The 25,633-nt window shown below is 36.6% G+C and overlaps 1 protein-coding gene across 1 annotated transcript in view; it reads right to left on the reverse strand.

Annotated features, from left to right (window-relative positions):
- The window catches only part of MEGF10 (multiple EGF like domains 10), a gene marked incomplete at its 5' end in the record, with an annotated part of 70,683 nt that overhangs the window by 37,837 nt on the left and 7,213 nt on the right, over positions 1 to 25,633 (reverse strand). The window contains 5 exons of the mRNA XM_080637366.1: positions 2,254 to 2,466; positions 5,868 to 6,004; positions 7,887 to 8,007; positions 8,617 to 8,863; positions 21,255 to 21,347. Coding sequence (XP_080493492.1) covers positions 2,254 to 2,466; positions 5,868 to 6,004; positions 7,887 to 8,007; positions 8,617 to 8,863; positions 21,255 to 21,347 — 811 coding nt within the window. The remainder of the gene's footprint in view (positions 1 to 2,253; positions 2,467 to 5,867; positions 6,005 to 7,886; positions 8,008 to 8,616; positions 8,864 to 21,254; positions 21,348 to 25,633) is intronic.

A 25,633-nucleotide genomic window follows, 5' to 3' on the forward strand; every position in this document is an offset into this window, starting at 1 on the left:
TGAATACTAAGAACATAAGTAGTAACAAAGGGCTCTAAGCCTATGAACAGCCCCTCTCTGAGGAGATTTAAACTGGTGGTCATACCCAGATGAAAGAAGCTTTTAATAATACCAAGGCCCCCAGAATCCTATACCTACAGATACACAAAGTGTATTTGAAGAAGGAATTGTACCCCCTGTTTCATGCCCTGGCCTTATTGGTTGTTACATTGCTGCTAAATGGGTTAGTGCTATAAAGACAATCCTTTGGCTACAGTCAGCCCAAATAGTACCTGTGGCAGAGAAGTACGATGAGCATATTCCCTGATATGCTTAAAAAGTTATCTCCTAGTGGACTGACATTTAGTAAGAGATGAAGACAGCCAGATACAACTGGCTTCTCAAAAAGTTCTTAGAAATGTAAAGTGTCCCTTTTTATCTTCTGTACCATTATCCAGATGCCTTTTGATTTCTGTTATTTGGTAGTCTAAATCACTTCCTGACCCAGGGGAAAGGAACCCATATACGAAAAATACACCTGTGAAATCATGAAAATCTTTGTTTTCCTCACAGATCATTGCAAATATGCTCCCGCACCTTCAGAGCTGTTAAGTGCCTTTTGATTCGTCATACATAGGGGAAAATGTTCAAAAAAAGACCAGCCATATGCAGCTGTTTACATGTGAACATTTGTGATCTGATTTGACCACAAGCTGTCTTCCAGTTGTATAAATGAAGGAACAGCTGTGTTGAACATGAATCAGAAGTAATCCCTGTAATATCAGAAATACTATACAGTGTAATACATTCCTGTTAAGCCTGTAGGGCTGCTACAACAGTCTGCAGACAAATTTTCAGGAAATCAGCTTACCGTAACTTATAATATGAGTTATTATTTGGTCTACTAGCATGATTTGAGAGCTAGACAGGTCAGCATTATGGTGTCATTTATTCTTGAACGCATTGCCCAAAGAATGAATCTCTTGATTTTATGTCAAAACCTGTATTTTTTCAAAAGACATGTCAAGTAAATAGGATAAACATAAGCACGAGCACACAACTGTAAAAGCGTATGAATGGAAAGGGAAAAAATTCAAGTTTGCAACATGATTTGTCAATGAAAGGTATGTTGAACAACTCAGACAATCCACAAAGTAATTTTTCACACAGGCCTAACAGCATAGAAATTTCCATGTACATGCTTGCGTGCTTTAACATCATTGTTAAATTCTGCCTAAAGGCTTTTGGTTTATCTATGAGGAATAAAAAGTGCATAGTATATACAACATGTATAAGTATTCTATGTGACAGTCAACAGTTCCTGCAAATTTCTTTCACAGCTATTTTCAACAGCAGAAATTTTAGACAATGCTCACAAACCTGATAAAAGGTACTGTGATTGGTAATGCAATAAAGTGCAAATGAATGAACAACCTGTTTCGTCAAAACTGCATTTCGTAACAGGAGAAAGCTGTCCAGGATTGTTCTATAAATACGTTGGATTGCCTCAACTCACACGTGATGTTCCTCCCTCACAGCTGAAACTTTGCCTTCAAAAACCTAGTATTCAGAATTTCATAACAACATGATGAAACATTGAAAAATCCACAAAGACACACAAAACTCAAAAAATAGGACTCTCCACCTGAATAAGGAGAGATAGTAAAAGGTAAGCTAATTGCAAAGCTATTTCCATTTGATTTCCAGGGATCAGATTTTACCTGCCTTCTAGAAAAATCACTGAAATGACAAAAAATGTATTTTTCAAATCTAGATTTACAATTGGTAGGGCTTCGGAAATTTTGTATTAAATCAGTCACCTACACCTATTCTTATATATTTATACACAGAGAGAAAAAGAGAGAGAAATAGATTCTCCTCTCACACCCAACTCTTAAGGCAAGTACTCATCTACAGTACACCAGAATATGCAAGAGACATATGATTGTATGCTGACTTTATATGGTGAACAATATAATGATTTATTCATGTGGTAAATATAGACAAAGATCACACTTTGTCTTAATGTTTATTTCATGGGTCAGAGATCAAATACAATAGTGAATATTCAGATCAAATGTAGCTGCAAGCACTAAAATTCAGAGGCTCTTTTGAGCTGGTATTTTCTTTCTTGATATGGTTACGGAACACCAAATACTGCTTCATTTTGTATGAAAGTACTATAAAAGATAGGAAACATTTATTTGCAGATTATATTCTGATTTCTATTCTCTATGTAGAAGAAGAAAACAAGCTAAAGCCTGTAAAGCCTACCTCCAGGTATTAGACATGTGGCAGGGACACTTCTTATCACACTTGAGACCATAAATTCCTTCAGGGCAAAGCCTTGTTTCACAGTGCTCTCCAGTGTATCCTGGTTCACAGATACAGGCACCACTAATATGGTAACATTTCCCACCATTCATACACTTGCAGGTCTCAGCACACTGCACTCCGTAAGTCCCCACTGGACACTCATCTTGGCATCTGTGAGAAAAACAAGCAAACAAAAATTAATTTTATTTCCCATAAACTACCACTTGTGGAGATTTAAGGGAAATACAGTTTTTAAGGAATATCTTATACTGGCGTAAATTTACATAACTTCATATTCAAAAATGCCTGTCTCTGGTTTCTTTTGCTGTTCAGTTAGACAGGCTTAAAAACATTGGCTTTGCAAATTCTTTTGGAAAAGTTCTCCCTTCAACAAATGAGACAAGTTGCATACACAGACATTTGCACTTCTCATTCAGGAACCAGAACAAAACCAAACCCTTTAAAATCAAACCTGAAGTATGAAAGAATAAATTTTCAAGTATTTGGTTTCAAAAGCCATCCATCTGTAATTTTTTTAAGTGATCTAGATTCTTCACTTGACAATAGTGTGAACAGCCAGCAGACACACGTGCTCCTGCAGATGCTTAGGCCAGGAAGTTCCCTGGCAATCATGCTCAGCAGTCTCTGAAGAGAATATTTTCTAACTGTGTTTCCAAACACATGATGTTTCCAGAATACCTTTCTTTTCAGAATTTCATTCTGAACATTTTTAATGTTTTTATTTTGCCCTTCAAAAATTCACAGCATAACATGGAAAAATCTTCAGGAATACGAATCCATTCTTTTCATCTGACTTTTCCAATAGATTAAAGTGAAAATTAGTAAAGACCCATATGGGAGAATAGTAATGATTTTTGTTGCTCCATGAGGAAAAAATATCGTAATAAAGAGACTTCTTCACCAAACCTCTCTGCTTTCATTCACACAGATTTTAGAAGAAGCTACTGGGGTAACAGTCTTATTTTCTTAATGTTTTGCATATGAAAGACATTATTTGAGTTAAAGATCACACTGTATGTTTAGCTGTATGTTTAGCTGTCCAGCCTAACTAAAAGACAATTTTCAGTATCCTGCTTCTAAAACTTGCAAATCATTTACTAAAGAGTTTCCAGATAGCAATTTCATTGACCATGTATTTCAGAGATACAATATGAGCTTGATGTTTTCAGCTTTCTCTTTTTTTTTAATATAACTGAATTGTTAAAATTTGGAACGGCAGCACTACTACAGCATTAATATAGGCTCCAGCTCTAAGTGCACATAAAATATTTTATTATATGTATAAGACCTCTCAACTCAACAGATTTGTATCTCAGAGCCAAGGATGACAACATTTCATAGCTTATGTATCAGGGAAAATCCTCATACTTTTCAATATAAGTATCCTATAAGCTCTGAATTATGCTGACATAGACAAAAAGACAAAACAGCTAAATTCCAAAGCTTTAGGTCCAGAATATGATGACACTGAAGTCCTGAAGTGTGCTGGGAAATGAAAGGGCACAAAACATCTGCAATTTGGGTATCTGTAAGTTTTACAAAGTTACAGATTGTACAAAAATACTGCTTAATAATACAGCACATTATTAATGGTTTTATCAGCTTATAACCTACTCATGTCCCCAGTCCTATAAAAGAATTTCCTTGGTGGTGTCTTTCCATTTTTCTTAAATAGTTGTCTTTTTTTGTTTGTTTTGGAGTGGGTTTTTTTGTATGATTGGTGGTTTATTACAGGAGATTTTCCAAGACATGATGCAAGTCACTGCAAAATGTACAGAATTTAGGGTCTGACTGACATAAAATAGGTATACACATTCATTTCATGCTTCTGCAGTGACAGCCTCAGTTTGATGCTGCTATCCAGAAGTTTCAAGGTATTCATAACTCTGCCTGGGCTGAAGCCAGAAATATATCTCCTTTCCTTCAGAGATGTAGCATAATGATAGAGCTAATAACCCTGTTTAAATGTTTCCTAATGAAGTTATACAAATAAAGCTGAGAATTAATTTTCTCCAAATGACAATCAGGAATCCCAGTCAAATTAGACAAATTTAACACTACAATTTTTATTTTATTTTTATTGTATCCTCTGAAATATCCTTTTCGGCTTCATGGTGAGGACAGGCTTCAATCAAAAAGTATTAGACAGAAGAATTATAAAGGCATTTTAAACTAGATTTGCTTGTGTTAACCCTAGAAACTATTACATGCTCTACGAGTCCTCTTTTTCTTCCTGTATGAAGCAGTTCAAGGAGTCACCACCACACTGAAATCTCAGACAAATAATTTTGTGGTTACACAAAATTTACAAAAGTTTGTGGTTACACACAGAAGTGAAGAGTTTAGCACATTTAAAAAACATCCTTTTTGCTGCTTTATGTAAGTGCTAGCTCAGCCAAAGCCCGCACATTTGTTTTAACCCTACCCTCCCTTGCCAGTCCACAGACATGAAATAAGAACCAGGTCTAAAACCTTGCTTCTGACCCGTTCCTGCCCTTGCAATACCTTGAAAACAAAGGAATTGCAAATACAGCCTGTTTTGCAGGAAAGAGGGAGCTCAGACTTGCAAAAGTGATCAACGTGGTGCAGCCAGTAAGGCACTTAAGGTTAAAGTCAGATTTAAATTACAAGTGAAAAAAAAAAATTGCTTCTAGAAACACCAGAGTAGTGCAGTGCATGGACTCTCATATGGATATTCCTTCAATTTCCGTGCTGACTCGTTTGTGTCTCTTTAAATGTGCCTACTACTGTCTACACCGTTTCTTCACAGATGCGAATTTTAATCTGGCATCCAAATGGCTCTGGGCTAAATGTTTCCCTTCTTCATGAGGTTTTTTTCCTCCTTATGACTGGTACAGCTCTTGCCATGTCCTGTGAACACTTGTGTGGGAAGAGCTTACGGTTACAATGCCTACAAATTGTTGGCAGAGGTCCCCTGGCTGACCCCAGTGATTAAGCTGCTGCTGACTTCAGCAAATGAGTTGTGTGCTGTTTAAAATACTTGCAGGAAATCACTTCTTTCATCACTTGCCACTGCCTTCAAAGATTATGTCTTGCAATGCTACCTTTCCAACCTACCAAAGGTGATTTTTAACAATCAAGTCAGAAAATAAAGAAGTTTCAATTATTCATTTGAATGAAATAATTTAGGTAACACCTTTCCAGCCTGCTCAGTCTGAAGAATTGTATGAGCCTCCCCTGCTACTGTGATTGCCAAACATCTGCACAAAACCAAGAGCTTCCCTTCTCATCCCTTCACCATACCCCAAAATGCGTCACTCTGCAAACCACTCAAGTGAAGACCCACAAGACACTGCCAGAGCATGGGCCACAGCAGGAAAAATCCAAAACCAAGCAGCTCCCCATAGAAGGCTGATCACATAAGCACTTTTAACTTGTGACCCAGCATCAGCTATGTGACATGACAAATATTTCACAGGACTCTTTTAATATTATCACAGGTATTTTCATTCTGCTTTCAATCAGCTTCTACCAGCCACAGCAGATCCCTTGCAAAGTTCAGCAGTCCAGCAAAAATATGTTTTCCTTACCGTTCCCCTGTGTAACCTGGGCTGCAATGGCATTGACCTGTGGCTGAGTCACAGGTCCCTCCGTTGTGGCACTGGCACTCCTGGGAACAGTTTTTCCCATAACGGCCCTCAGGACAAGGCTGACCACAGACCATGCCCTGCATGTGCAGAAAACAAAATATCTTAATATTAGATTTGGGATTACAGCTTCAGTGGGCAACGAAGAAATGTTTGTAATCAAGGAAGATCAAGGAGATCTTGTGTCACTTGTCTAGCGCTCATCTTGGAAATGCCAGAATCTTCTCCAGCTTTAAACACAGGCTATGTCTCAGCACTGAGGGGATAATATTCTAGGATTTCCATTTGGAAGCGTAAGCTAATGAAAAATGCTATCTCTAAGCAACAGTGAAAACACTTAGACATTTAAGACTAATTGATATCAAGATCTTCCCAATTTATTTATGAGGAGTAGTATATATCAAGACATCCGGAAATGCCTTTTAATAAGTAGAGGTGTAGAAATCAGTAATTGCTGTAATGCCCCAATTATACTACTTTATGATAAGTTGTTTTTTTTCTGATGAAAGGAGAAGCTGTTTGTAATTTAATTCAAAGGAGCATATCTTAAAAGCTTACATAGGATGCCTGCTTCCCTTTAACGGGTTTTGAATTTCTGCACTGCTATTTACATCCTTGGAATTAATTACATCTGTGTAGTGAGGGGAGCATCAGATCTTAAGACTTTCAAGAAGCCATTTCAAGAAAAACATCTGCAGGCATTTCATCAGACAAAAGACATGCAGGTATTTCAGTTAACGTAAGATACTGCAGAATTTATACCTGCTTACTTTAAACCTTCCCTACATGTAAAGCAAAAAATGTTGCATTGACAAAATTGTGTTTTACAGAATCAAAAAATCTGAACCTAATGACCTATGCTTAAATAACTACTTGGAATGGAAAATTAGCTAAAGAGCTAACCAATAAGTTATTAGTTAAGACACACACTAGTATAAAATTTCCATTGCAGGTTCACATGCGCTTCACATGCGCTCTCATTTTTCATTACCTGTATTTAGGCAAATAAAGGGAGTTAAGAATGTATGCAAAAAACTGTATTCTATAACAAATAATTTCATTCTTCTAAGATGAAGTAGAATGAAAAATAAAAATGGCCATAAGCCAAGTTAGGCAGTCAGGATCGTTGGTGCTACTCAAACACACAGAGACGATCGTTTATAGCTATGCTGTCTAGTTGGTGAAGACCTGACCTCTGCAATAGGTTATTTCAATGTAATATCTCAATTATCATGAGATAATTAAAAGCTCAGTAAATGTGGATTTTTGTCTAAAAGGACATTTCAATTAAAAATAATATAAACAAATACTATTGATCAATATCATCTGTGAATGTATGTAAAGAAATTATTTGGGCTTTGATCACCTTCCAGCCTTTTGATCATATTCCAACTCCATTATTTTCCACCTTGGAGTTGGCAGCCTGGTAGTATAGGTGGCTACTTGCAAAACTAAGGTCAATTCTTCTTTCCCTATCCACTGCCAAAAAGCTAGAAAGTCTAAAGATAATGTCAAAGTTCTGATGTCCCATTTCCAACGGCAACATTTAACACAATATTTAAAGGTCTGGTGTTTTTGCTGTGCATACTATACATAAGAAAACAGGCACAAAACCCACTGCTAAAACATATAACAGTGTCACCTCCCTATAATATCAACTTATATGTAGAAATTAATGACTTCCAGACAAGATCTAAACAATGTTGCCTCATCACAGTATGAATCATATATTTTGCTTCTCAGAATCTGATAGTTAAAAAGGCAGCACAGAACTGGAGGATTTTCAGTAACAGATGGTTTTGCAAGTATTTTGTTCCAGTCCTTTAAAATACGTTCCTCATTACTCCTGGCAGCAGGCAGACTACATTTGCTATCCTCATTTGCTACCCTTTCTGGTGCTGCCTTAAATCTACAAATATGGAAGTTTTACAGGGTTGTGTTGATTTCGGGAAGTGTTTTTACCGTCCATCCTGGTGGGCAGGCACACTCCCCGGTGACGTGGTGACAGATGCCTCCATTCTGGCAGGGGCACCTCTCCTCACACTGGGGCCCATGCTTCCCGGGGGGACAGAGGTCCTCGCAGCTGGGGAGGTGGTGGTTTACAACAGAGACAACTGTTACTTCAGCACACACTCCAGTCGCCAGCCACCTCTCTATTTTTAATGCAACCGTTAATTTTTCCAGCCGAAAGTATAAAACAGAAAGCAATCCAACAGCAAGAGACGCACGGTGAATATTGTACAGCATCTATGCAACAAATCTAAGGAAACGCACCTGGCAATCTAGGAACTATTTCTTCTTGAAGATATTTCTTTCTACACTGGCCGATGCTCATTTGTTGTTAGTGACAAAGCTCAAAATCTATTCTCGAATGGCAAAGCTGAATAATTCTTTCACGGCGATTTCCCAGACTTGTAGTCAAACCATTTTCATGTGGGCATGACAAAGCTCCTGCTGCTACTTTCTGCAGCTTTTACATAAGAGTACAGATTAATAGGGCTTTCAGCTACACTTTTGAATATGCACTGCAATACAGTTTGCCCAACTGCTTCTTAGCCACCAACCGCACTTCCCTGCACTATGCAGCAACCAAACTAACAGTGGAGTATTAAGTTAATCTAAACTTTATTTCTCTTGTTAGCACTATTTAAGAATCGCATCTTTCCCCCTGAAATAATATACTAATGCTCACAAGGCACCAGTGTATCCAGGAGGACATCTGCACTCTCCAGTCACGTGGTCACAGGTGGCTCCATTTTGACACTGGCATCTTTGATGGCAGTCATTTCCATATGTTCCTTGATCACAATGCTCCTCGCAGCGCCAACCTTTGAAACCCGATGCACAGTGGCAGGCTCCAGTGATGGGGTTGCACAACGCTCCATTCTTGCACTGGCAGCGGCTGCTGCAGTGAGGTCCCCAGTGGTCACTGTCACATGCTGACAGGGTTGAAGGAAAAAGTTACAGCAGTTTTAGGATAGCTCATGTTACAGCAATGAAGATACTATGAGTCAACTGTAAACAACCAACCAAAAAAGTTATAAAATGGAAATAGTCATGTAGTACATCCTCAGTTCTCTTTGGTCCTCAAGAATCTTGTCAGGCAGAAAGAATTTATGCACAAAAATTGACTTCTTAAGCTGTGAACTAAATGCAAGTTCTAGTTCCTTCATTGTCAAAACTCTTCATTATGACTCTCTACCATCAACTAGCAGTTATGGTTGCAGTGAGCTTTCATTTACACAGAGAAGTCTTGCAAACTTAAAAAAGTAAAAAAAATGCAGTCTAAATCCATAAACTGTCTGAATCCCACAAGGAAGTTGTGAAACTTACACAATATAAGATTATGATTTTATTTAAATTCAGAAGTTCCTACTTGTTTACACAAGTACAAGTATTTCCTTTTCAATATTGCAATATACTGATAGGGTGAAAGAAAACACAAGATGTGTTTCACCAAGCAATAGAAATTAAAGATTATATGGCTAAATTTCATCTGGATATTACATGTTTGGTTATCCAATGTGTCTTCATGGTAATTCAAAAGCTTCTCTTCTTGTCTGCCCCAATGAAGCCCATTAAAACCCTATGAGCAAACCACGCAGCTGTTATTTCAGCATCAAAAGAAAAACCTTAATGCTAAGGAAGATATTTTTCTTAAGTGAGAAACACTGGAGTTCTCTAAAGAGCTAGAAGATGAAGGTCACCTAGAGTTCAACAGGAATGCTAATCATATGGTCAAATGATCTGATTTTATTTTTATGTTCTGTTGATAACAGCAGTACAACAGGAAAGCCCGTCAATTGCGCCAACTGACTCTCCACTGGGAGACTGACAACCATTGTTCTCTCAGTCTTCTCCCGGGGCAAAAAAGTCAGGCAGAAAACTGACACACTTTCCTAGACTAATGCAAAGTAATTCAAGAATCCTCCTCAGGGCAGGCACTATTCAGCTATAGTAGCTGTTCACTCAGGCTACACAAATAGAAAGGGATTAAGTCTTTTAAAGAACCTACTCCTTAAGATTTATTTTTTTTTTTTCCAGGAGAGGTCACCAGAACATAAATCCATAATGGATATATTGCAAGCACCTAAAACCAATAAAATATAGAGCAACAAAGTACTGCATGTATTATAAACACCCAGTAATACTGTCAAACTGTCAGAACAACTGTCCATCTTATTATTGGCCTCTCTCTGAACACATTGTGGGTTTTGTTTGGGACTACACTACAATGCACTGCTGTCTACAGCACACAGTATCTCACAAGTTGCCTTTCCCCATAATAACTCACATTCATTCAGAACTGCTATATGTTTATTTTCAACATCCCTGCATGGAAGAGAAAGTGTAAGCCTCATGCTTAACCAGTACTCAAATTGTCAGGAAACTAGCTATTTTGAGATATATAAAAATACATGTACGAGCGGTGAGATGTCTGAGACATTCACATATTCTGTCTTGATTGAGCAGACACCCCTACATTTTATTCTATGCTTAACACATTAGCCTGATTTCAGATTAACAGTCACCCTCCTGCTTCCAAACAAAATAGACAATTTCAATTTCATCCATTCCTAATGGAATAATTATAAAATTAAAACAAACAAACAAAACAAAACAACAACAAAACCCACTAACAACAACAAAAAAACCTGCCCTGGCATGTCTGACAAACAGAACAATTTTAGACTGACTGCCAGGTCACAAGTATTCCAGTGCAGAGCTCAGTCAAGGGTGAATGTGGCCTGAACACACTTTAGCTATAAAAACATGACAGGCAGTAGACTTCATCTTGGCTGCTAAGTGCGAGTTTGTGCTCTTCCACCAGTTACTGGAAACGGAATGTTTGGTGCTGTGCAACAGCGTTCATATTAGCTGCTTGAAGACTCAGCATAATGAGCCTCAGAGCCACACAGACCAGAAACACCACCATCCATCTGCTACTGCACCCAACACCCAGGCCCCAAAACAGCCTTGCTAGAAACCGCTTCATTTGTGAAGCAGCAGAGGCCTTTTACTCTCTCTGCTCTTTTTACAATCCCATCACCAGTCTGCCTCCTGGAGATGTGCCTGTCTCCTAAAGATTTACTGACATCCAGGGTGAACGACATTCACATGCTGTGTCTGTGAACTTGAACCTGTCTCAACTATTTTACCGTAAGAGCATGTACCACACAGTACATAACAATATATTAGTTTCCTGGTGTGATCTTCTCATGTTTGCAGGAAATCATTAAAATAAAAAGCATCAATATAGCTGCTGATACGATTTCCAGTCTCACCACCATTCTCCTGGCAACAGCCAGCTGGATAACAAATGCTGACTATGCAATTTTTCAGTACAGCACAACCATGAAGCATTCCACCAGGACAAAACCATAGTACAACTGCATAATAGTCTTTCACGAAATTCTGTCACCAGCCTGGCATCTATCCGTGAGTTATGGCAAGAACCATGGAGAAATTTGTACGATTAATGGGAATAAAAAATAATTTGGAACAAGATGGATAAATCACATATTTCACTTCTCTGTCCCCTGACTGATAATCAATAGTGTTCCCCATAGGAAATTAAAGTGATTTGTCAGAAACCAATGCCCAGTTTACTATTGAAAAAAGAAGAGGCCAAAGCATAGAAACATTTCCTGTGGCAAGCTTGGTTTATTTTTAATTAGTTTTGGAGGCTAAATTTATGAACTATTATGTCAGACTATTTCTGTTGCTTCCTAGTATTCAGACACTAAGAAAGCTGGGCTGGAACTCACACAGCTGCTAATCTGGTGGAATGGGATAGTCTTTGAGTTAATGACTATCATCAGGTTACACACTGTCAGCTGGAGTTTAATCAGAATAGCTGCTCTGACTGTCCTCACTGGACCAAGGTCACAGGCACACGCATACATGCAAACATTACATGCATGCACGCATAAGCAAAAGCATAAGCATCAGCTTCTGAACAGATTTGGGGCTGTAAATCATCTGTCTCAGGAAAAAGTATATCTGAAAGGGAAGTAACGTATAGACAAGAGCCTCATGTTCAGAATGGTTTTGTCACCACTACAAGGACAATGCATCTCAGCCTCAGTAACTCCTCGAAGCAGTTTGAATCATGCAGAAATGCAAAACCCAATTAAGTAAACCAAAGTTAAATTTTGGTATTGATCATACAGAAATGGACTAATGCTGCCCTGTTTCACACGGAGCACCTTCCTTACAAAAGTAATTCCTCTTTTCATATATTTTATATTCATCCTCAGGTTCTGCTGTTTTAAACAGAAGAACCAGCTAACTGAAAAAAATAATCAAATGAAACATTTTACAAACACCATGGTATTAATGCTACATCTTGTCATTTTTCTTTTTATCTGTTCATCTGGGAATATCTTTTTTTGTAATCACAGTGCATGCTGTGCACATCACACAATGCTACAAATACAGGACAGAGGGAACTTTTCTCTGAAAAGGCTACTTCAGTGAATGCGGAAGTTTGATTTGGGAATAAGGTCACTGCATTATATAAACTCTTATTCTAAATGAGCATGTATGGTATATGAAACTCTAAGACAATATGGTCTATCATCATAAAGAAACGCTCACTGAAACTAATGGCCAAACAACAACTTTAGAAACATAGAGAAGCTCAAGGATTCAACAGTGCAAAAGTCTTCTTCATGAAGCAATTGAAATCTGTGATTCAAACTGCTTTCATTTTTGGGCCTTCTCTAGCATCTTTGAAGATGTAGATTTCTGTACCTCCTAGTATAATAATTTCAGGGCACATTGTTATTCTGCTGGGCTAGATGTGCTTTCATGTATAGGTTTCTGTGAGTGGCTGGTGATTTGCCAATTAGAATGGTGGGAGCCCTGCTATTTCATAGCACAAGGTATGAATTTTTATAATAATCTGAAACACGTCTGAAGAATTTGGCAACTCTTTTATTGCTCCCTATAAACAAAGACATTTTTAATTAAATGTGGTCACATAATTGTTAGGTCTTTTCCTGCCTTTTTTTCTTTTTTTTCCTCATCGATTTCATTAAAAGGTGACAAAAAAAGTGCAGACGAGTTTGAGTTTATTCCTGACAAACCCACCTTGATTACCTACAGTTCTGTACTTCTCTAAAGAATGGCCTATAATGAGAACAAAATAAGGCTATCAAATCAAGTCAAAGAATATTTCAGAAGCAAAACCTCCTCATAACTTCCAACTGCAACTACTACCTTTTAAGTGTGATACAGTTTCCTTTATAACATGATATTCAGGCTAAACAATGCGTATTGCAATACGTTTTTTAACACTTTTTCTTTTTGTCTTTCTTTTCTTGCTAATGGGGAGGTGGAAGTAAAGAAACACAGTAAAACTAAGATCTATTTTTCTTGCTATCTTTTGTAGCTGTCTGAATGCAGCACCAAGACAACAGGATGACATTTTATTCTGGCATACACATTTTTCTGTGACAAACACTGTGTGTTTCTGGTAATATGTACCACTGTTGCCAAAACAGAAGATTTTTATTGCAATATTAGGCTTATGTATTTTTATGGTCCTTTAGAGCAACTGAAAACAAAAATCTGCACCACTGACAGCAGAAACATAGTGAGCGCTCCCTCGCTTGGAATGAAATACTGGGAAGTATAAATTTAAAATAAGCAAACAGTGATAAACATGAAGAATTTCTCTCTCTCTCTATTTCTTCACAACTTCAGCATAATTTCCAGATAGGTTCAAGGAGCCACAGCCTTTGGTAAGTGAAAATTTTCCTTGCTACAGCATGCATAACCGAAGCTGCCCATAACTTCAACTTTGATTGACCTTAAATCCTTTTTAAGTTGTCACATCAAGGACAAGTCTAAATCTGTGTGCCTTCTTTTGCATCCCTCCTTTGACTCTCAGATCTCTATTGCCTTGTCCTTTCATGGCCTTTATGGTGTAACCATCATCTATCATTTCTCATCCAGTAACCAAATATCAACCCCCACATTTACATCGCCCATGACATTAGCACGCGTGTAGCATTCTCAGACTATCATCTTCCATGCTACTCCTCAAGTTGCTTCTACAACTTGGCACAGCTCTCCATACCCCAAGCCATAAAACTGCCATGATGTCCTCCTCTACATCCCTACCTTATAACTCCTCCTTCCTGTGAAGTCCACAAAAAGTTGACACAGCAAGTATGTCAAACCACTACCTGCCATGGTCATTTATCAGTGTTTGTTTCCTTCCTCATCTCTTATGTGTTTCCTCTTTTCCTTCAACCACAGGTTCCCTGGTGCAGAGGCAATTTTCTGTTGTGCATTTTTACTTGCAGAAGGAGTCCACAAATCCCCAGCAGGGGCAGCCATGAGCTCCACCAAGGAGCAAGCATAACCATCACCTACAGCTAAAAGTAGCCCAAATGTAACATGTTTCATTCAAAATCTATTCCGGTCTTTTGGAGCAGAAGATATAAATAAGAGTAACATTTCTAGGAGGGCCCACAAGTGACTTGCATTATCAGGGAATAACCACTGCTAATAGGCAAGCATAGTCAGTGCAAGTAAAATAGACTAATATTGAAAATTACAACAGCCAAATAGGTCCTATATTACATTAAAGCATCACACACCTTGGTCTACAAAAAACTAAACTTGTATAATACTTTATGGATCTTTAATTAATAGTTAATAAGAATAGGAAAAGTCATAGCTATGTAGATGCTACCTGTAACAATCTTAATTTCTGAGAGTGTGTTCAGAACAATGTTCACTTATTCACTAAGCAAAAACTATTAAAAAACTATGAATATTGCCATTAACCTAAATCCACAGCATCCTCACTGGAAAGTTTAGAGAATATTTTTGAAACTAGTCTCTGCTCTTACGATTTGGTTAGCTGCAGATCTAAACTGATGGCATTTGTTTCCCGTAGGATATTTGTGCAGGACAAGAAACAGATAATAATACTCCCACCTGAAATTTAAGCCAAATAAAAGTAAATTCCCTCTGATTCTAGAAGCTATAAATACCCAAGTGTGCTCAAAATTCAACAAGATGCATTAAGCCCCTTGTGACATCAACCTGTATGTCAGCCTGGATTGCAAGATAGTAAATGTGGATCATGGCAAACAAAAATTTCAGAAATTAGTCAGGAAAGCCAGAAAACAAAGCCAGCTATTCTGCAAAGTAGAATAAAAACATCCTTTAGAAAAACATCAAAATCTTATTTAATAAAAGGATTATTCTCCATGTATTTTTTATCTGCTAAGGATGTGATGAAAATATGTGCACATGTGTATCAGAAAAAAAAATCTTTTTCCTTTATAGAATAATTCATAATAATTATAAAATACCAGTTCCTTTTAGTAAACACTTATTTTACCTACATCCCAGACAAAAACGCTTAGTAGTGTCTGGGGTTTTTTTCACAATGCACTTTCTATTAAATCTGGATTTTCTTTCAGTCTTTTGTTTCTATCTGACTTCATTTGTCATACTGTAGGCTTTTTACCCTGTGGCATATTTTTCATTCTTACTTTTTGTTTTGTGTATAAGAAAGGATTTTTATTCAAAATGTTAAGCTTTAATTTAATTTAGGGATTTTTCTTTTTTTTACTTTGTAAAAGCCTTTTGATCCATGAAGTGGAAGAACAATGAAAATGTGTTTTTCAGATCCTGTAAAAGACTGGAACTATATGCCTTTCACATGCCATAAATTTCAGAAAACTCCTTAAAGTGCTTTGGACAGCAGAACACAAGGTTGGATAATTGCTGAGAAAAACACACACAGATGGTTCTTGGTGTTCATTTTATCTTGCTACTAAGATAATATCTATTAAAAATTTTCACTATTCAAGGAGAAGTTATAAAATTGTAAGAATCTGATTATACTGGTTATAAAATGGACTGTTGCCCACAATCGTGATGTTGCACAGATCTCCTTGTAGGACCGTAAATTAGCCTTTTTAATTTCTTATAATAACTTGAAGGTCATCTTAATTTTAAATTGACAACAAATTTTATTCTTCACATTCTTGAAAACCTGCTACATGAGCCATTGACAACATGTAAGTTGGCCAATATATAAAGCAGATTGTAATTAAACGAATGCTAAAAATACTTTCACATTGTTACCAGAAGAAAAAAAATTACATACATATCATTTAAGAAACCAACTTAGGTAAATACCGCAATACTGAGTTTCTGAAATGAGGAAAGCAGAAATTAAAAGAATCTCTGAACTGGAAAATGTTTACAAATCAGTAACACTAATACTCTTTCCTGCAACACTTTTCCTTCAGTAAATCTCAACATAAGTAAATACTATTTTGTAGAAAATATTTTTTTGTTTCTGCTTTTGCTTAAAGGTTTGGAACTGTAATTCAGCAAAAAGCTGAATCTATAAATAATCCATAAAAATCTATTAATTAGCCTAGAACTTCAAAACCAAAATGCTTTATAGGACAGAAATTATATTAAACATAAAAATATTATAATTTCAAATACATCTTTGTAATTAATTCTAGAACTAAAGCACAGCTGCTATGTACCCCTGAGGATTTTGATACCACCTACCACAGTAACACCATAGTTAGTGACTTTGCCAACAATGATGGTGATGGTAATTTCCATTAATACCTATTTTCCCTATTTTCACCTGACTGAACTTGTTGGTGGATTAGTTTCTCAACCTAGAGATATTCAACCTTGTTAAGAGGAGAAAATAAAGACTTCAGCTGGCAAAACTGAGAAGTTAGGTAGGGTGATTACAGAAGTAATAATTACAGAATTAAGGGTAGTGAAGAGTTTGGGATAGACACATGTAATAAAAAGAGGTTAAATTTGAGACTCTTTATGACCTGCTGTCACTTTTGCTAATAGGATGCCTTTGCATATGTGGCTGTTTGAGAGCCGTGGTTGGTGGCAGTTCTGCATTACTTGAACAAGCTATTTCACTGCATTTCCAATGAAAGCAAGCAGCTCTCTTTAAGGATCCTCTGCAGTTTCACTTGTGTGTTCTGAGAATCGAGCCTTTCTTGTGCAAACCAGAACCTATTTCTACAGCCTGTTGAATGGCTTGGAAAACTTAAGGATGAGCTAGCTCTTCAAGCGTATCTTGTAAGCGCTGTTAGTCAAAATGCTTTCAGCAAACAAAAAGGAAAGCAATGCCTTGGTCACAAAAGCTCAGTTCCAGATTCACAAGCTGTGACATGAGAGCGTACAAGATGCTCCAAGGCACCTTGCCTGGTACCTGCACCAAGGGAGATGTTTCACTTGGGAGTGCAAGTGTGTTCGTGGAAAACAGTCACAAATCCACCTCTACAGGGTTAATGGAAATTATAAACTCTACTGAGAAACTGGCAGTGCTTGTAACTCACGTGAGTGTCTCACACAAGCTGTGCCAAGGGATCCAGTTTCTGCCATATTCTGCATCTGCCAACTCCCATGAAGAAAACAGCAAGATTTTAATGGAATTTGCTAACTTTACAAACACCCATGGCAGTAAAGCAAATCTGACAGTAGCAGAGCGACTGTACTTTAAAAATTTCCTTAAGAAGTGCATTTAAAGGTAAGAAAATGTTCTTCTGAGATATCAGCTTTAAGCACTCTGCTTAATGTATTGAGGAAAAAGGCAGTCCTCTTCTGATGCTTTATAAAACTCTGGAGCCAAATTATGCCTTAACACCACTTGTTCTACTCCCATTCCCTCAGATTATAGTCCCAATGAAACCTATTAATCACCAACAGAATCAAAATACAAATTAAAATCCTAACATACTTGTGATAAACCAAAACCATGTCATTCCCTTTTTGCTTTACTGGCCAGCTTGGGGGTCACGAAAGATATAACCTTTGCAGATTAGTCAGTGTAATATTGATTTTGGCCTTTTGCCTCTGCTCCAGCTTATTCAGAAAGTGTCCTATTGATTTTGAAGGAATTATTTGTGGACTACTAAGCATGAGAAGAAAAACAAAGTGAGTGTCTTGATTGCTTAGTGGGGCTCCACGTTAAGCTGCATGTGTTACCTAGCTTGCACACACATTCAAAACTGACAATCTGATCCCTATATTGTGTATTACAGCAAATATTGTTACATGAGTGTGAGCAGAAAAAAAGCAGAAAACAATCTGAAAATGTAAAACATGGTTTGATCGTCTCTTCACATCTCAACAGTCAACTATCACTATGTGTAGCAACACTTACGGAAGACTGCTTTATACACAAGGTTTTTAATACAACCTGTATTCACATTCTTGCAACCTTTAACAATCCAACCTGACACATGCAACTTAAAAAATTGATATGAAAAATGATCTAGTTTGAGAAGGAAAGGTTGTGTTGGCTTGTTCATTTCTCAATAAATTCCATTTGTTTATATTTTAATTTAAAAACATACCTGTCTTTACAGCTGTGTCCTTTTTATTAAATTTTGTCCTATCCCCAGCCTAGAACGGATCAACTTACACTCCTGACGTTCACAGACACATCTTCAAAGGGGTGCTGACAGCATGTTGATTATGCTGATTTGTTTACTCCAGCGGACAGGTTCAACACATCTTCTGTCCACTCATTTGTTGCTGACCTCGCTACTGTGTTCAGTCAATAAATCTTCATTAGATTATTATTAGAATAACTTGTTCTGCATGACTGTCATCTCTCCCACTAGAATGGAAGTGTTCTGTATATGAGTGATGTCTCAATCCAGGTAGTATTTCTTTTCAGATATATGTACATTATCATAAACTCCATCACCTCCCATTGAAATTCGCTGCAAGCAAACACTGCCTAATACAGTGTATTTATCTAAAAGGAAAGGACCTTTCCTTTTAAAGAAAAAAAAAAAAAATCTCACATTGGAAATGTTCCCCAAGGGGATATTATTTAGTTAGCCAAATTCCAAGATCACCACTCAGATTTTACCGACAGAAGAATACATCCAATACTATTTTCCTCTCATGTGTGACATAAGGTTTCCAGAAAGGCAGGTGGGGAAGAGTTATGGGTTGAGCTAGAATTAAGCACTGAAACAAGAAAGCCCTCCTCTCCCTAAACTGAAAACAGCCAGTAGCATAGGCTATTAGGAATTGGGTAAAACTAATCACAAAAAGGAGGTAATAGTTGCCACAAAATCAAATGGGAGTCTTCTAAATAGTTTAGTCCCTGGAAAGGTTCTTAGGCAGTAGCACACAGTGGTGTGCAAAGCTACAGAGGAAGCTTGCTGATTCAGCTTTTACTGCACAACACATGAATTTAGTCCATGCAATCACTATGTCATTTTTGGAGAGAACACTACAGCATTTAGGAAGCATTTGTCTGCAATTACCACCCAGGGAGCCACTGTCACATATAAGCTGTGGAATATGGTTTAAAATTTTATTTTAACACAGTGGATAAATACAAGCAAGAAACAACTGATAAAATCAAGCTGGGGGTTGGCAGATGGACAAATGCTGCAACAGGAATAACTCTGTTCTCAGATACTTATGGGTGAAATTTCTTTGTAGGGAGAATAACCTGTCCTAATAGAGAAAAGATAGTACTTTGGAAGAGAAGCTTAGTTCTGCAGTTTTACAAAAAGTTTCGTGCTTAGGTAGAACAGTTGCTTCCAGCATGGTTGTGTCCATGAAAATAAACAGATTCCTAAACTGGAAGTTTGCCTAATATCTCACGCTTTGAGAATAATCTCTCCCTTTCAGTCACAGTATTTTATCTGACCATCAGTAACCACTAAATCCCCAAGTGTCTGCCTTACAAAAATACTGGCCTGTCTTGTAATCATTGTTCCTTCCCTATTATGCAGCTAAATAGTTACATACTTAAAATGTTTACATGATAGACATTATTACAATATAGCAATTTGCATGTATTTTTCTTGTATTAATAACTTGTCATATCAATAAAATTAGTGTTTTTTTAAAAAGCATCTCTTTATTTTAACTTATTGTACCTTTCTGTGACTAAAATTAATCCACTTGGGGATCATGCAGAAAATACAGTTAAAGGCAAAACGTGAATGTCTCCTATATAGGGCAAGCAACAATAAAACTGAGTGTCAGCATGCCCAAACTCTATCACTTACTGTCTTTCCAACATCATCCACTGTTCTTCAATTCAATTTGGTTTGTGCTATAGCTCTCAGACATACAGAAAGGAAGTCATGCACAGCTACCAACAAACAGCCGTGCTCAAACTTGGAAGGACAGTCTGGTCAAAGCCACATTTTTCTTAAGTTTGTCCACACAGAATGGGATGAATTCCAAAACAAATGTTGCAGCAGCACATGCACAAAAGTATCCTCTTCCTCAGCCTATCCCCCTTCTCGTAGGACTACTCTAATGATCCGAAACAAATTTCGGCAGTTCCAGTTAGCTCTAATGTCACACAAAAGCCTTTAGAGGATCACCAGCCCCTCCAGAGATCATACTGTTTAAAAGTATGTGTACAAAGGTTCTTTCAGTTTTGGGCTGTTGTGTACACACAACAGAAAGTATTTTTGCTATTGAGGCTGCTGTTAAAAGCAATCAAAGGCAACCAGCTGAGGATGAAGCAGAGGAAAAGAGCTGCACATGCATTCAAAATGAATTATATCAGGCACGTAAGGGAAAAGGATTCTAGAAAATCCTGTGAGAGGAAGGATTATTTCCGAAGGCAGATTTAGAGGTTCCTGTCTTGCCTAAAGAGTCCTTTCAGCAAGTTTCAGACTTGGAAATCTCAATAAATAACAGTATCTCCCCATTCTATGTTGTCTAGTGATACATATTTCTTCTTCACATTTGATGAAGTAAAGAAAAGCTCAATACACAAGCTTTTTGAAGGAAAGATAAAATTTTTTGGAGATTTCTTTGGACAATCCCGCACACTAGATTAAGATTGGTATTGCAGTATTACTGCATTGCTAACTCTTTCAGTTCTATGCCTAACAAGAAAGTTGATGTTTCTTTAGAGCTGTTTAGGGAAAGAATCACATTTAGGTATATACAAAGACTATACAACAAATGTAATCATCTTTAAATGGTTAAATTTTCCCTCATGTGATTTATTATTATTTTTATTCACACACACTCTGTGTCAAATTTCACCAACCATGCTGCCTGAACAACAAATTTCCATTACCCGCATGTTTCTGAGCACAAATTAACTCATGACATTTAGTGTTGCTGCTACAGGACAATACTGTTTGCAAGTAAATGAAAAAAAATCACGTCATGCAGGGGAACCTGATAACTCAGAACAGCCCCCTGACCAGAAAGCAGGAGCCCAAGCACAGGATCGATGGTAATCTGCCCAAAGGAAAGGACAACACTGTGGAAAGAGGATGAGACAGGCAGAGGCAGGTGAAAACTCACCACTGGAGCAGTTGGGTCCTCCCCAGCCAGGCTCACACTGACAGGTGTTTGGAGCAATACAACGACCGTGGACACATTTATCAGCACAATGAGCTGTCACAGAAGGGAATAAAAAAAAGAATTAAAGAAGGACTATTAATAGGAAAAAAATATTCTAAACTTATTACTAATCCAGACCTTTCCTGTCTCAAATGTCTTTTAAAAGCGAAGCAAACATTTGTGTATTAATGTTTGATGGCATCTCTGCAAAATAAATTTTCTTAATTCGCCTGTCTCCTATTTCTCCAAAGTTTGAAGGCTCCAACTAAAACCATGTTTGCGCTACTAAAATATTCTGGCATTTAAGGAAGCAAATTCATCCACATTTAATGAAAAAAGAGACACAGTAGGACATAGGCTGGAAACCCATCTGAATACGATCCTGGGCAAGAGGCTGTAGGTTGCCCTGCCTCGGAAGTTAGGGAAGGTAACTTCCACAAGTCCTTTCCAACGGCAGCTAGTCCCTGATTCTCTGAAGCAAACTCTCACACTAACAAAAAGAGGGAAACTTCTGCACTCATAAAAAAAGGACTCTTTTGCAACAGCTTGGATAAAATACAATCCACAACAGATCAGAATTTTAATATTGAAGCACAACAAAACAGTGATGTTGATTAAGGTGAGGCACAAGATACAAATAGTATGAATCACTGCAACCTTTATTCTAAGTGCTAAGCAGAGCTGGTGGGGCAGTTTTGTTTGGTTTTTTGGGTTGGTTTTTTTTTTGTTTTTTTTTTTTTTTTTTAAGCCTGTACTTCTGCGGTTAAGGCTTACTTTGAAATAGAGCTTTGATTTGAAACTTTTAACAATTTGAAATAGTTCTGATACCTGGTACATCAATGTAACTGTCTCAGAATACAACACACTGAAAGGAAGAATCTGCAACCAGCAACAGTTCGCTAGCGTCATATCCATCTCAAAATACCCTTAAGCTTTCCAAAATATACACACTGTAATACTTTCCTTCTAGTTTGAACAACAATAAAACCAAAAAAAATATGCACAGTATGAGAATTTTCTTTGTACTAACACTTCCAGAGAAACTACTACAGGACCCTGATCAGTATGCCAATGAATACAAGGTGAACGATGGGAAAAAGACAAAGTTGCTCTTTACAGTAAGTTTAATGGGATTATACATGAATCAAATTGGCTCTGAATGGATTGAAAATGCTCTACATTAATTAGTAGAAATACTTGAAAAATGTCCCAGTTTTTTCCTAATTAAACATGATGCAGCACATTGGTCATTTATATATTTTGTGTAGCCAAGAAAAAGGAAAGCCATACAGCAATCAATCACATATATTATTAAATTTTTATTTTATTTTATTTTATTTATATTTATTTTATTTTTTAGTATCCCAGTCACTAGTTGCACAATTGATCTTTGTTCTCAGTTTTTATTTCTACTATTTTTCAACTATGCATTCAAATGATCTTTATTAGAAATGAACAGAGAGAATATGAATTTTTAAATGTCAGATGATACAAGAAAGCTAGTTCATTGTTCTCTATTATGAAAATAATGACTTTTAATAATACATCACAATTTTCAATTATTCTTATACCTAGACATGAATTACTTGTATCTTTGAAGATTCTTGCCTAGTAAGTTCTACCTTAGGAACTGAAGCTCTTCCTAAACCAAGTGTGTGAAAAATCTTACGAATAAACCATTAAGACATTCCATCACATAATCTGTGAAAAAGATGGAAAAAAATACAAAAATAAAAATGTTATAAGGAAATGGACCCAGCGCGAGGTGTCAAAGAAGCTCGTTGAGCATCTCCTTGCACTGCCCCTCATGCCATGCTGAGCGCAGAGGTCCTTCCTACAGTCCCTATGTAACAGTACATACTATGGCACTGTGCAAATAATCATCAATTCAAATAATAAAATAGAGTTTTATTTATATTTATATATATAAAAATATATATTTTTATATATAATATTTTATAATATATATAATATATATAATATATACTTATATATACATATATATACACATATATGTATGTATATATATGTATATATGTGTATATATGTATGTATATATATACACACATACATATAATATATACATATATATAATATATATAATATATATAATATAATATATATAATATAAATATATTTATATTTATTTATATTTATGAATGTATAACAGATGAAACTTTGGGTCAGTCTTCATCATGCAAAGTCATCTCACAAATTAGAGCTGTATTCTTTTCTTGGCCACAACAGCATAAACCAACAGCAGCTGCTCTTCAGACACTGAAAAAGGGTTTCAGTTTTCCAGTAATAGAAGGTAAATCTAACACAACTCTTAAAAAAAGGCTATATCTAGTAAGCCTCTACATAAGTTATCTATAGGTAACAATGTTGGGAGTTTTGACAGCCAAAACTCTGCTGACTTCAATGATGAAGAAATATGGGGTAAGGAGCACTGAAGGAAGCTGTATAATGCAAATATTGCTGCTTCCAAATAAATTCAATGAAGATCAATTAAGATTTTGTATGTGAGTATATATATGAGACACACAAATACACTTTACAGGGTAACAGATTCATAGCAGCTGAATCATAGCCAACAACCCTAAAAGACAGCATCTGTAAAAAAATTATTACACTGAACATGGGAATACAAGAACCTGTATCTGCATATAAACTGCATTCAGATCAGCTCAGAAAGTCCATCAGATCTAAACATTAATTTTTTTTTTTTAAACTCATGATGACTGTTCAGGGGTGGTCTTTTCCATAAAACTCTTAACAGGTATCTATTTCTACTGTGACTGTCTTCTTCATATCAATTGCATTAGTCAAAAGAAGAGGATGATAAAATTTTGTATCAATTTGGACAGTTTACATTAAAATAGTTATTTTTAATTTAGAGAAGAACAAACAAAACAAAAATATTCATATGAGTGATAAAAAGGCCTTTTTGCATATTTTCCATATATACATATATTCCACACATACATATTGCATATATATATGTATATATACACATATACACACACTGAATCCAAAGACAAAACACAAAAGAAATTTTCATCAAAAGTGAAAGCACAACACAAGTCTCACCCACTGAAAATTTTCAGGAACAAGTATGGAAGTCAGAGTCACAAATCTTGTATGCTAAATTAAATCCAAATTCATCTGTTCAGACTGGACTTCAAAAGACTAAAATTATTCGCACTTAAATTTCAGCTAGTGCTTTTTTCTGGCTGTTAGTCATTCTTTTCCTTTGCAAATATAACATTTACAGACTCCAGCAACATGAGGCTGGCACATTCTCACAACTCTTTATGCAGTGACAACTAATTCTCTTCCCACTATAGGCAGTGAAGTGGCACTGCCACTAGTAAGTACTACCTCTAGCAGAACAGTAAATGGTGAGTATTCACACTGTAGATTTCTGTTATTTTGAAAAGGAAGTCATAAGATTTCACTGAAGTGTTAAGTCATACCAAAATCATCTACCAGTAGAATTTTCTAATTGAGTTTTCTAAATTGAGAAGTCAAATAAAGGAACAAACAAACAAAACACTAACAACACCATAAATATTTCAGCCTTTTAGAAGCATCCTACATCTTCCACTAAGAAAATAATAATCAAAACTCCATGGAAAATAAAATTACCCTAATGGCAATGCTGTGCACATTGTGGAGCAATAGCAGCATAAATGAAGATATCTGTAACACTTCAGATGGCTTTGCTTCTCTTTTTTGCATATAAAAAAGGGAGGAGGTGAGTATGTGTTCTTCAGCGTGGTTGCCATTTTCTTGTGGAAAAAGATAGTGTGTTGGCTTTCTGCCGTTGATATTTCTGCTATGATGACATAGGAAAAGAATCCTCCCCATATACTATCTCTTACCATTTAATCTCAGCTGTCAGCATCACACTTGCTTTCAAAGTTCAACTGGATGACTAGTAATAATACTAGTAAATACACAGCCAATGCAGGCATCATCTGTTATGTACAAGTTCACTACAAAGAAAGCTGGTTGAAACAATGGAAAGTATGAAATATTTGCTGCCTTCCACTAACTACTGAGCTCCTTCTTTGCCTTGAATCTTCAGCTGTACTTGAAGATCATGAGGAATGAAGGTCTCTCAATCCCTTCCATGGACAACCATTACAGCATCAAATAAATGTAAAGTTAGCTCCACTGAAGGATCTTTACTTTTAACATAATTTGAAGTCTGAGGCATTCCAAAATTGCTTCAAAAGTCAGAGCAGGTTATGTTCTGAATATAAGCATTTGGCATCTTTTATGAAATATAAATAAAAAATTGCTCGTGAGACCTCACTTGGAGTATTGTGTGCAGT

Source organism: Psittacula echo (genome assembly GCF_963264785.1).
Source record: "Psittacula echo genome assembly, chromosome: Z".
NCBI classification, from domain to species: domain Eukaryota; kingdom Metazoa; phylum Chordata; class Aves; order Psittaciformes; family Psittacidae; genus Psittacula; species Psittacula echo.